Source organism: Engraulis encrasicolus, chromosome 10 (assembly GCF_034702125.1).
Source record: "Engraulis encrasicolus isolate BLACKSEA-1 chromosome 10, IST_EnEncr_1.0, whole genome shotgun sequence".
In the NCBI taxonomy this organism is placed as follows: Eukaryota; Metazoa; Chordata; class Actinopteri; order Clupeiformes; family Engraulidae; genus Engraulis; species Engraulis encrasicolus.
In genome coordinates this window covers 50,810,033-50,822,532 of record NC_085866.1, presented here as the reverse complement: position 1 = coordinate 50,822,532, position 12,500 = coordinate 50,810,033, and the positions used below count along the sequence as shown (strand labels likewise).

General features: G+C 45.5%; 1 protein-coding gene across 6 annotated transcripts in view; it reads right to left on the bottom strand.

Annotated features, from left to right (window-relative positions):
• Positions 1-12,500, bottom strand: part of tns2a (tensin 2a) — a 66,938-nt gene that overhangs the window by 52,895 nt on the left and 1,543 nt on the right. Inside the window, exon 1 of one of the 6 annotated variants that reach the window (XM_063209238.1) lies at positions 4,735-5,052. The exons of the other annotated variants lie outside the window; for them this stretch is intronic. Coding sequence (XP_063065308.1) covers positions 4,735-4,743 — 9 coding nt within the window. The 5' untranslated portion in view covers positions 4,744-5,052. Of the gene's footprint in view, positions 1-4,734; positions 5,053-12,500 lie in introns of those variants that run through there. 6 annotated transcript variants of the gene reach the window in all.

Below are 12,500 nucleotides of genomic sequence, written 5' to 3'. Positions count from 1 at the left end.
AAAGGGACACTGTGTGAGATTTTTAGTTTGTTTATTTCTAGAATTAATGCTGACAATTCACTAATGTTACCTTCTTCATGAATACTTACAACCACCATCAAATTCTAAATATTCATTATGCCTGGAAAAATTGCACTTTTCATACATGAAAAGGGGGATCTTCTCCATGGTCCGCCATTTTGAATTTCCAAAAATAGCCATTTTTAGCTGCAAAAATGACTCTACTTGGACCATACTAGAAAATATTTGTTTAATACTTTGTAAGCTTGCATGTAAAGATCAAATTTGGCTATAGGCAGCCTAGTTTCAATGAGCAGCATAGTTGCAGTACCTTTTTTGACCATTTCCTGCACAGTGTACCTTAAAAAAAACCTGTGCACTGGGTCATGTATGTTTTAATAATCTCCTGTGAATTAAGGCATGTATTCATAAGAATTAGAGATGACAAGTTAGATAAAGCCAATAACACACAACCTCTGTTATTATAAATGAGCTATTATAATGGTGTAGTCCTATGGTTGTACATATGTTTCAGTGACTATTACAACATTTCAGTGGTGGAACAAGGTGCATTAAAGGACCAGTTCAGTCAATTTCAATATGCTGTTGTATTGCTCACGCTACCCTTGACTTGTCAGTACCCGGTGATGCCGCATTTTTCGGATCAGCCCTTTCCGAGATATGAATAATTCTAATGGGGGCAGCGTTTGTTTACTTTACTTACTAAAAAACAACAACATAGGCCTACTCCAAATATTTTCCCAAAAGGTACCGCTGTTTGCTAGTTGTCTGTTGATGTTTTATAATCTTTTGGATGTTTTTGGGAATAAATAAAAATGTTTTTTGAAATGTAAACAAAGCGCTGCCCTCATTACAATGACCAGGATCTCGGAAACAGCTGAAGAAGACGAAAAAAAATCTCAGGTACTGACAAGTCCAGGGTAGTGTGAGCAGTATAACTGCATGTTGAAATTGACTGAACTGGTCCTTTAAGGAGCTATACCAGTCAAGTATGGGGATGCTATTATACTTCTAGCAAGCTATAGACCTGGCTAATGATGGAAATATTTTGCTGCTTTAAGATTTACTGTGATATCATCTACTGTTACCTCATTATGATGACAGGCAATGCATTATGGGTAAATGTAAATGCTTAGGTGCACTATGCCAGTTCCATGCCAGAAAGTTAGTAGACAAGCAATGTGTGTGTGTGTGTGTGTGTGTGTGTGTGTGTGTGTGTGTGTGTGTGTGTGTGTGTGTGTGTGTGTGTGTGTGTGTGTGTGTGTGTGTGCAGAACATGCATGCATTGATCTGTGTACACAGGCGTGTGTGTGTTACCATGAACCATGAATGTGTGTGTGTGTGTGTGTGCATGTGTCTGTGTGTGTGAGTGTGTGTACTGTATGTGTACATGCACGTGCATGTGTGTGTGCTTATGCCTCTGTGTCTGTATATGCGCATTCACACACGTCCTTCCTGCCAACCCGACCCACTCCCATCATCACAGTGAGGCAATGTGTGTGTTTGTGTGTGTTTGTGTGTGTTTGTGTGTGTGTGTGTGTGTGTGTGTGTGTGTGTGTGTGTGTGTGTGTGTGTGTGTGTGCGTGTGCGTGTGTGGGCCTGTGTCTCAAGGGTGGAACACAGAGAGCACGGGGCCGACACACTGCACTGCCTGTTCCAGCGGTGAGGTCAGCTTTTACGCCATTACGTGCTTCCTGTCGCTGCAGCACTGCCCAACACGTCCCCACTCCATGGCATTACTGCAGCAAATAATAATTGAACTACCACATCCCACTCCAGGCTTGCATTTCTGATGCAAATAATAATCCAGGGTTTCCCCCAGCACTTGATTGCTAAGGCGGCCACCTTGACAAGAAACACCTACCACCTTGACTAGGTCCCCTGAAAAGATAAAGATATCATGTTGTGAATGTAACTTCTTAAGTTGCTTAGCCAAAAATCCAGGATCTACAGTATAACTCCTTAGGTTTGTAGGACTAGGTTGTCCATCTAATGTGATACAAGAAAAAAAAACAATTCTGTTTCCATGCTGTAGGTTGACCAAAGATAAAAGCTACTTAGTGTTACTTTAAAACACTTAATTTACGTAATAGGACCACAGGTGTCGCTGACACTGAAAGAGCACTTCCGTTTTTTTCTGATTTAGCTCCTCGTGTTGTGAGGTCGTTGTTTTGTTCACGAAACTAAACATCTCCTAAACGGAAAGACGTATCTATCTCCGCCAGTCTCCCCCCCAAGTTTTCCTTTGTTGTGGCCATCGCACTAACTGCTAACATTTGACTGTTATTTCCTAAAACTGTGTGCTGGAGTTCACCTTTGACGCACAAAGCAGAAAATAGACGTGCCTCCCTCCACACAGGCCCGGCGCTACTACTATCAAGGAAAACAGCCAACAATGTTATCAAGCGGCCAAATATAAAAGGCGCTTCCCCTCTGTGTTCTAAACATGATGGAGTTGACATGGAACCTTGAGATTGGGGGAGATTAGTTGGATGAACATCCTATGAACATGTAGAAAAATGCACATGTGCGTAGCTCAGAGCTCAAACGGATGTAGTCTTGATAATAATGTTGTGATAATGTAAAGGCCTGGGCACAGAGCCTATTGAACGCTGTGGGGGATGTATAGCATCCTAAATGTGCTGTATACAGTATGTGTGCTGTGTGTATGTATCAGTTCTTATGTAGTTCTGCTCGTTCTTGGTAAAATATATAAACACATGGCTAAAGCAACCCCTGTAATCCTTGAAAACCAGACATCTCTGCATCAGTCTGCTGCATCCAACTCACTCAAGCATGTGAGGAAATGCACACACACACACACACACACACACACACACACACACACACACACACACACACACATGCGCCCACACACGCACGCCATGAACACATGCACGCACGTACACACACACACACACACACAATCACAACACAGAGTAAATACATTGATTTTGCCAATAAGTATCATTACCATTCCCCATAGTGTGTATTAGCATGCATCTTAAGTATTCACAACAATGTAATTAAAACATTAGGGCATGATCAAGTGAACATTTCAGATTTGGCCATATTTTGCTTCCCAACTCCCCTCCATGAAACCTCCATTCCATGCAAACTGTGGGGCTGTGTATCCTTCTGGTAAGTGACTAGTAGACCTATGCAGGGCCGCTGACAGCTTTGGCTGGGCCTAGGACAAAGTCATCTGAAAGGGCCCCCCACCCAATACATTCAATGTAACGAGTACCCAATTATGGGCCCATCATCTCTCTGGGCCCGGGACAACTGACCCCTTTGTCCCCCCTTGTCAGCTTCCCTGCCCCTATGTATGTAGCTATACACAAATGTGGTCTAGACTGTGGTCCTCCTGAAAGGCATTCAAATTGTCACAATATAATGCTACATTCCAAGAAAGATGAATAACATATTGTATGTGTTGACTGTTTTGGCAATGTCAGGCCTTAACAACCAGTGGTGTATGTACAGTACACACACACACACACACACACACACACACACACACACACACACACACACACACACACACACACACACACACACACACACACACACACACACACAGGGCAGTATGTGAGCCAAACAAACAACAGGTCCCTGATGTTTACACACAGTCCCCTGGCAAACAACATGGCATCTCAGGAACTTCTCAAAATGCCACTCAGTGTCTGAGCGACACATTCCTGGAGTGTGCAACATCCCCCAGACGACCCATCCAAGCAAGCCGATTCACCTCACTGGTCCTACATTGTGGAACTTCATTGAGTTTACGAAATTAATTTGGTACGCATACAAACAGATTGCCTAGATCGGTTTAATTAGGGATGTCCTCCGCCCCCTTTTCAAATAAGTCCACAACACAGATGTTCTTGTGAATTAACGGTATTTGCGAACGCGTAGGGAAAGGATTTCAATGTTTATCAAGATATTTCTAAACCGTGGATAATTTGGACACTTTGCTGCGCTAGAGAGGGAGCGGACGGGCTTGTTGCGCGCACCCATAAATCTATTACATCAAGAGACAGCACAGAGTACTGTAGGCTACTTTCATCTTGAGCTACTGTGGGCTACACTTGCCATGATACAGACTACGCATCAGGATTCGAGCGCTTTCGCGGCGCACACCAGGTAAAATAAGCTGTGCGTAAGATGTAACAATACTCTGGCAATTAATTTGGAGCAAGTTATGTAAGCAAGCCCCTCTAGCGCGAAAACACCCGACCCTCAAAAACGTCGGACATATTACGCCATGTCTGACGTATTCGCAGTGTTTCTTTTAACTGTTCCAGAACATGGAAAACGTGGAGACCCTAACCCTATACTGTTATACCAAGCTTAAACACACTGAGTAAACGTAAGTCAGATCATATATACAATTTGGATAACAACATGAGCCTCTCACTTTGTAACATGCTAAGACATTCGCCTCCTAAAAGTTATTAATGCGACAGAGTTCCCTCGCTGCGGTCACTGATCCATCACCTCCGATGGCGTGGCATGGCGCAACAGGGCTCAGGGATGCTACGCAGACACGGTCAAACTCACACAACACTCATTTCATCACATATGATAGACCAATTAGAGTTACATTCCCACTACCTAAAGTTGGCCAAAACTTAATTTAAGCTACTAAACTGTGTGCTGAAATAGAAAGGTATGTGCACGATTGATGGAACCGCACGAACAAAATCCTACCTTATTCATTGTGAAAGTATTGATGCCACCTAGAGCAGATGCTTGGCTACGGACTTCTCCTACATTCCCATAGGCTCTGCATGCGTAGTTGCCACACTACCGATTGACTTGTTTTCTTTAGTTCTGTGAGTTCCATGGCTATGGGGTGGAGCCATTGAGGAAAGGGCGATTGAGGAATGCTTTACTGGAAGTGGACTATGCTATTGGTTATGCGAGGAGAACGGGAGCGAAAAGGATGAACACATGATTGGTGTAAACTATGATGATACAGTGGATATTAAGATTGTAATCAAGAAGTTGGCCATGCGCGTATTTTTTGGTAGCGTAGCCTAGTCTACTACAGCATCATCAATCTTTACGCAAAATCGTCAAGCCTGCGTTTGAAATGAGTAACATAAACTCTATCAGATGAATCTGAAATTTTTTAAAAAAGATTTTAACAACAAAGTCCATCATAATAATTTCTAGAATAGAAAAAGTTGACAATTGATGAGGCTCAACTCAACAGCGTCAAGCAACTTTCACTATGTGTAAACAACGCGTGAAATCACAAGTCATGTGATTCGAAATGAAACAGTTTCATATTCCGGTGATATGTTGAGGCATTGCAACCTCAACTGAACACCAAAGAGGTTTCATAGGCTACTGAAGTTCGGGGTGCCAGCCAGCCAGCAGAGTCGGGCAGGAAAAGCAACAGTGACACCATGTGCTGAAACAGAGTAAGTGCGTAAGTAGGTAGCCTAGGCGACTTGCACTGCTTCCTTGACTTACATGAGGGCAGCGAGTCATCATCAGACAGTCAGAGTCAGTTCAGTTCTGGACACAAGCAGATCACAGAACATGACCTCTGCCCTCTCCTTGTGGGCTCCCTTTAAACCACTGGTACACAGCAGAGACATGCAGGTACATTTTAGTATGTTGCAGACTATATACAGAGCCTTCTCAATATTAGTCCAGAGCATGCCTTTTTAAGGTTCATGTTGGGCTGACTGATCATTTTGAATGTCCATCATTAACCTCCAGAAACTGGCTGTACTCTACAACATTCAACGGATATTACAAACCTATTGTCATAACACACCTCTCAGTCCACTTTCCAAACGTGTATGCCCCATAAAAGTGTTTCTGAAGAGTGGCACGCACTTTCTCATCAGAGTGACTCTCGTGCAACTTTCTATGATCACATGTCATTGTTGTTTGTATGCAGATGGGTGATTAATGTACGTATAAATACCTGAATGTCTGCAAGTGTGTGCTATATTTTTAATCAGTTGTGCAATATATATTACAATTTGTGATTTTTTGTGTATGCTGTGCTGGGCACCTTAATTTCCTTTGGTATCAATAAAGTTACTGTACTCTACTACCCCACAACACCCCCCCCCCCATTTCCTCTCCTCAGCAGACTGGAGAGACTCCTCATATGTTACTGGGAAACCGACAGGGGAGGAGTCAGGTGTCCTGGGCCAAGGGAGAATGGAGGACCCAGACTTGTGAAGAAGGGGACCAAATCCCAGAATAACGTGGAGAGTCATTTAGTCCTGCCAAAGAAATGGCAAGCCAGAAAAACTGAGCTGAAGGAGAAAGAGAGAGAGAGAGAGAGAGAGAGAGAGAGAGAGAGAGAGGGAGAGAGAGAAAGACAGAGAGAGAGAGAGAGAGATAGAGGGAGAGAGAGAGAGAGAGAGAGAGAGAGAGAGAGAGAGAGAAAAGCGGCTAAGCGCCATGGAATTTCCGGCGTAGATTAAAAGTGTGGGAGCTTGGACGTTTATTTGTCTGCAGGCCTCTTGGCGGGATCAGGGAGAGAGAAGGGGAGGGGGGGGGGGGGTGGGGTTTGGGGTTGGGGCTGGCCGTGGTGGTGGTCGGGGGGCTTTGTATACTGTATATATTATTTGTGTATGTGCACAGACTATGTCTAGTGTGTGTGTGTGTGTGTGTCTGTGTTAATCCCGGAGGAAAGTAAGGTGTCAAGCAGCATAGATAGATCCACAGTACACAATACTGTGTGTGTGTGTGTGTGTGTGTGTGTGTGTGTGTGTGTGTGTGTGTGTGTGTGTGTGTGTGTGTGTGTGTATATACATATATGTGTGTGTGTGTGTGTGTGTGTGTGTGTGTGTGTGTGTGTGTGTGTGTGTGTGTGTGTGTGGTTGGATGGGCAGGATAGCAGGAAGGATGTAAGTGTCTAAGGCGCGAGGCGACAGGAGAGAGAGAGAGAGAGAGCGCCAGAGCAGCACGCCATAGCAGCACTCCATAGCAGCACGCCATAGCAGAATTAAGAAAAACAAGACTTTAGGGGTGCAGAGCGGAGCCAACAGGAAACAGGGACTCAAGAGCGAAAAGTGGAAAGTGGGGGGTGGGGTCGGTACCGTAGTAGGTAGTCTGATGAGAATAGGGAATGATCTCAGCCCCTGCTCTAGCTCTTGCCTTGCCTGGGAAGGGAGAACAAGCTTGTGGTGTTTTTACACTAGAGACACATGGATTTTTAAAATAAAACAGTGGGAAATCGTAACAGAGTACGGCGGGGAAGTTACTGATATGTTGTGTGTGTGTGTGTGTTTCTTTGTGTGTGCCTGCGTGTGATTGTGTTATGTGTCTATGTACGGGCGTGCATGTATGTATGTCTGTGTGTGTGTGTGTGTGTGTGTGTGTGTGTGTGTGTGTGTGTGTGTGTGTGTGTGTGTGTGTGTGTGTGTGTGTGTGTGTGTCTGTGTCTGTGTCTGTGTCTGTGTCTGTTTCTGTGGGTGTGTCTGTGACTCTGTGTCTGTGACTCTGTGTGTAAGAAAAAGCTCCACCACCCAAGTGGGACCAGAGCGAGTAGAGAACTGTAAAAGATCTGAGACGTGAGACTAGGGATGCCGACAGGGGGAGGGCAAAGGGGTTAGTTGTCAAGGGCCCAAGGGAGAAGGTGAGGGTGTGTGTGGCTCAAAATTAGGTCCTCATTAGATTGCATGTAATCAAAGGGGGGCGGGGGGTGGGCCTTTGTCCCGGGCCTGGCCAAAGGTGTCAGTGGCCCTGTGTGAGAGAACTGAGGCAGCACAATGAAGACGCCACTTTAATCAACTGGGCATAAACAAACAGCATCTCGTCATCACGCCATCAGTTCCTAATCACAGCCCCCTAATCTGGCAAAGCATTTGTGTACACACGGAAACGAGCCCTATACTGTAAAGACACTTCCAGGAAAACCGCATCAGAGACACAGGAAAAGAATTGTGGACCAATAGATTACTGAGGTTTGCCGATGGATGCAAGATGAGAGAGGTATAGGGAGGAGGGGGATAGATGGGAAGAGGATGCTGATTAGGAAGTGGTGTGTGTGTGTGTGTGTGTGTGTGTGTGTGTGTGTGTGTGTGTGTGTGTGTGTGTGTGTGTGTGTGTGTGTGTGTGTTTGTGTGTGTTTGTGTGTGTGTGTGTGTGTGTGTGTGTGTGTGTGTGTGTGTGTGTGTGTGTGTGTGTGTGTGTGTGTGAGAGAGAGAGAGTGTAGTGTGTGTGTGTGTGTGTGTGTGTGTGTGTGTGAGTGTAGAGTGTGTGTGTGGGTGTGTGTCCTTGTGTATGTCTTTGTGTGTGCATGTGTCTGTGTGTATGTGTGTCTGGCTTTTCTGAGTGCATATGTGCATGTGCTAGTCTGTGTTTGAGCTGCATTAGTTAAAAAGGAAATGAGGGAGGGAGGGAGGACTTGAAAAAAGGGGGTGGAGTGGCTTCAGCGTGAGGAATGATCGTGTAATAAAGTCCAGCCAAACACTGATAAAGTCCAGCTGTGGTAGAGGAGAGGAGGGGTGGGAGAGGGGGTTCGGGGGTACAGGGGCGGGAACGTGAGCATGAGCGAGTGAGTGAGAAAGCACAAAACGAAAATATCGAAGCACGTGTGGGCTTGAACGATAAGTACAATCCATGGGAATAACAACATACAAGTACATGTCTTTTTTCTCCTTTTCTTTTTTTTGAAGTGGTTGTTTCATAACCTGCTGAATCACATCCCTTTCCATCACCCTTCCTCGCCCAGTTCACACTGCCAGCTTCCAGCTCCCAGCTTCCAGCTTCGCTCCCCAAACATTTCCTAACCTCCAGAAAAAAACAACAAATGGCCCCCGGATGGGGCTTGGCTTTTATGCGATGGCGAAAGGAAAGCAAATAGTTTCTCTGACCAGATTTTTATGGTATGTTTTTGTGACCTGGGTGGATCTGGAGCTTTTGGCTTTTGTTAGGGGTGGCTGTGCTGTGCTGTGGCATAGTGTGGGCTGGGAGAAGGAGAGAGAGAGAGAGAGAGAGAGAGAGAGAGAGAGAGAGAGAGAGAGAGAGAGAGGATGAGGGTGGCTTTCCTCTTCCCCCTTCGCACCCCTCACAACACATTCCATCCTGCCCTTGAAACACATGTAATGTGCACACTTGTACCAACCACACACGTACACATGCACACAAATACATGATATACGTATACTGTACAGTACATACGCACACAGAGACACACACAAAAACACGCACATGCACAAACAAATAAATGTACACGGGCACGCACGCACGCACGCACGCATGCACGCACGCACGCACGCACGCACGCACGCACACACACACAACATATTAACCAACAAGTCATATCAACACACATCAAGCCACATAGCACTACCTATTCTATTGTATGGCCAGAATACGTGTTGCGCTTTTGAGTCTCTGTCTGTGTGTGTTTGTATCACGTTGTTATTCGCATGCATGTTTTCCTGGCATACTTCGCCACCACTTCCACCACCACTGAGTGTTTGTCCTGCGTCTTGGCAAGTGTTTATGCCAGTGTCTGGAAGTGTTTTTAAATATGCGTATCCCTGGCCCTCGCACTGCACTGTGCTCGGAGGGAGACTCACAGGGAGCCTATTTATATATGCCTTGACCTCCTCTCTGCGCTCCCCACAGGGTGTTTATGGGGAATGTTTGTGGAATATGGTCGCAGTAAAGCATCACTTGTTAAAGTTTTGTCATTCCAAGGACTTGCCCAGGAATAAACCCTGTGTAGTGTGTGCCTTTAAGCATGGACACGGCCAGGCAACTACTAGATCCCATGGAACTGTTCAGACAAGGAGGGCACTTACAGGGTAAGCAGCGTGCCTTGTGAAAGAGCGAGAGCCCCATGGTGCCGCCTGTAAGGCAGCTTACTGTATAATTTTCTCCCCAATTGAAATTGCTCATTGTCTTGATTGCATTGTCTGGCAATGAGACAACTGCATTTCGGATGTTGTGAGCTGTAACTGAGGGTATGTGTCTCCTATTGTCTCATAGCTGTTACACAGCAAAACCTTTGCCACTAAAATGCCATGGTTTAACATTTGGAATTGGGAGTTTTAAACGCACAAATTGTTATTCTATTCTGGTATTTTTTTGCTTTGTACCGAGATGTGGGGGCGATGCAGAACACACAAGATCAGAGACCACCATACGTTTGGAGGTATCAGATGTTGTCTAAGGTAGTTACAGATAGGATCTAGTTGCTGACACAATCAAAAGAATGTACAGCACTGTAGACCTACAGAAAGCAGACTGCCCTTTCCTGTAGACAACACACTGTAAAGTCAAAAGACATCCGACTTCTTTGACGTCGCAATAAAAAAAAGGTATTTTGGGAAGTCACATAACAACAACAACCATAACACAACAATTCTTACTAGAAGCCTCAAGTAGGCCCAGAAGCCCTCCACAGGAGCTGATTCTCTGCGTTCCTACTGTTGTTGACGTTCACACGAGAAGCTGAAATGCTCCTTTGTCAAACGTGCTCTGACCTCGTCTCCACTTGAGCTACTTAGCCATGACTATGAAACTCCACACCAGAATGGAGGGAAGAAGAAAAAAATGCCAAGAAGCCAAGACTCAAACAAAAACCTTGTGTATCCTCCCCAGGACCTCTATCGCTAATGTTACGACAAAATGTATCATTGTGCTTGGAGTTGGACACGGAAGGGAAAGAAAAACCCGCCAAGCACTTGTGTTGTCCGTCCCAAACGGGGCCTCAGCAAATTTCTCTGCAATGCCATGCTCCGTCATGAAATTGTTGTGTGCAGTATGCACCAAGACCTCCATAGCCAATACATAAAAACGACCCATCCAATCACATCCTCCAGTGAAATCCCAACAGACAAACAATAGATGGGTTGCCGTGGCAGCTTGTTACATGACATCTCTGTTGTGACATCTGGGAGACTGAGGACCATTGTGTGTGGTGTGTGTGTGTGTGTGTGTGTGTGTGTGTGTGTGTGTGTGTGTGTGTGTGTGTGTGTGTGTGTGTGTGTGTGTGTGTGTGTGTGTGTGTGTGTGTGTGCGCGTGTGTTGGTCAGCTGTGCAATGTTGAGCGTAGATGGAAATCAGGCTTTACATAGACAGATAGATGGTGTGAGGTAATTGTACAGCAGACCAGCTGCATTTTCTGCCTGACAGCCTGTTCTGTAGAGATGGGCTGGTATGTCGAGGTGAGCCGCCAATAGGCGATTGACATAGGCCCAAACCCAGGGTTGCCGCTGCTCAGTGTGCTTAAAGTTCCATGTCACTGCTCTGGGGACCAGGGTTCGATTCCGACCCAAAGTCATTTGCTGATCCTTCCCCATCTGTCGCACCCACTTCTTTTCTCTCTCTTCTCAAGTGGTCCTATCCAATAAAGGCAAGAAAAAGCCCAAAAGCCCATAGCCCAAACCTTGACCCTTTGCGGCGCTACTGTAGTGCTTTGAAATAGTTTGATACAGCTTGACAGGTAGCTCATATCAACATGACAGGCCCCTTATAATGTGTGTATGTGTTGGCCAGCTGTGAACTTTCATTGTGAGCGCAGATGTAAATCAGGTTTTAAAATAGATGGAAGGATGGTGTGTGGTAATTGTGGAGTAGGCCAGTGTTTTTGTCCCTAACAGGCCCCCTTATAATGAGCCTGTTCCCTCTGGCGGGGTCAGGCGCTCCGCTCCACTCCGCTCGCCTCTGACATCATACGGAGGGCTCAGCATTCCCACGCTGCACAACATGTGAGCCAGCAGCCGCCAGGGATTTCAGCCTTCCAGGCACACACACTCATGCAGTCACTCATGCACACACACACACTCACACACACACCCCAATCCAGACGCACACTCACTCACACCCACTCTCTCCCACACAATGTGTAAACTTACTTCTTCCAGGCACACACACTCATGCAGTCACTCATGCACACACATCCGAATCCAGAGGCACACTCACCCACACTCACTCTTTCACACACAATGTGTAAACATGCTTCTTCCAAGCACACACACTCATGCACTCATGCATACACACACATCCCAATCCAGACGCACACTCACTCTTTCACACACAGTATAAACTTCTCCCAAGCACACACACACTAACACACACTCTCACACACATCTCAATGCAGATGCACACTCACCCACACTCACTCTCTCACACACGATGTATAACTGATTCCAGATACACACACTCATACACTCACACGTACAGTACACACACACAACCCAATCTACACTCACCCACACTCACTCTTTCACGCACAATGTATAAACTCATAGTCCAATTCATTGCATGCACTTTTTCTGAAGTTCTACTGATCCCCAAGGTCACTGTTAAGTCATTGTCACGGCACAACATTTATAAATCAATATGCCTATTCAAGGAGCCTTATACATCACTCTTGTGTATTGGTAATTGAGCATGCACATCACATCTGCAGTAAATGATGTACAGTAAATAGCCTAACTTGTTTATGCAAGCGTGCTTGATCAATAAATAAGCAATCGTCACCA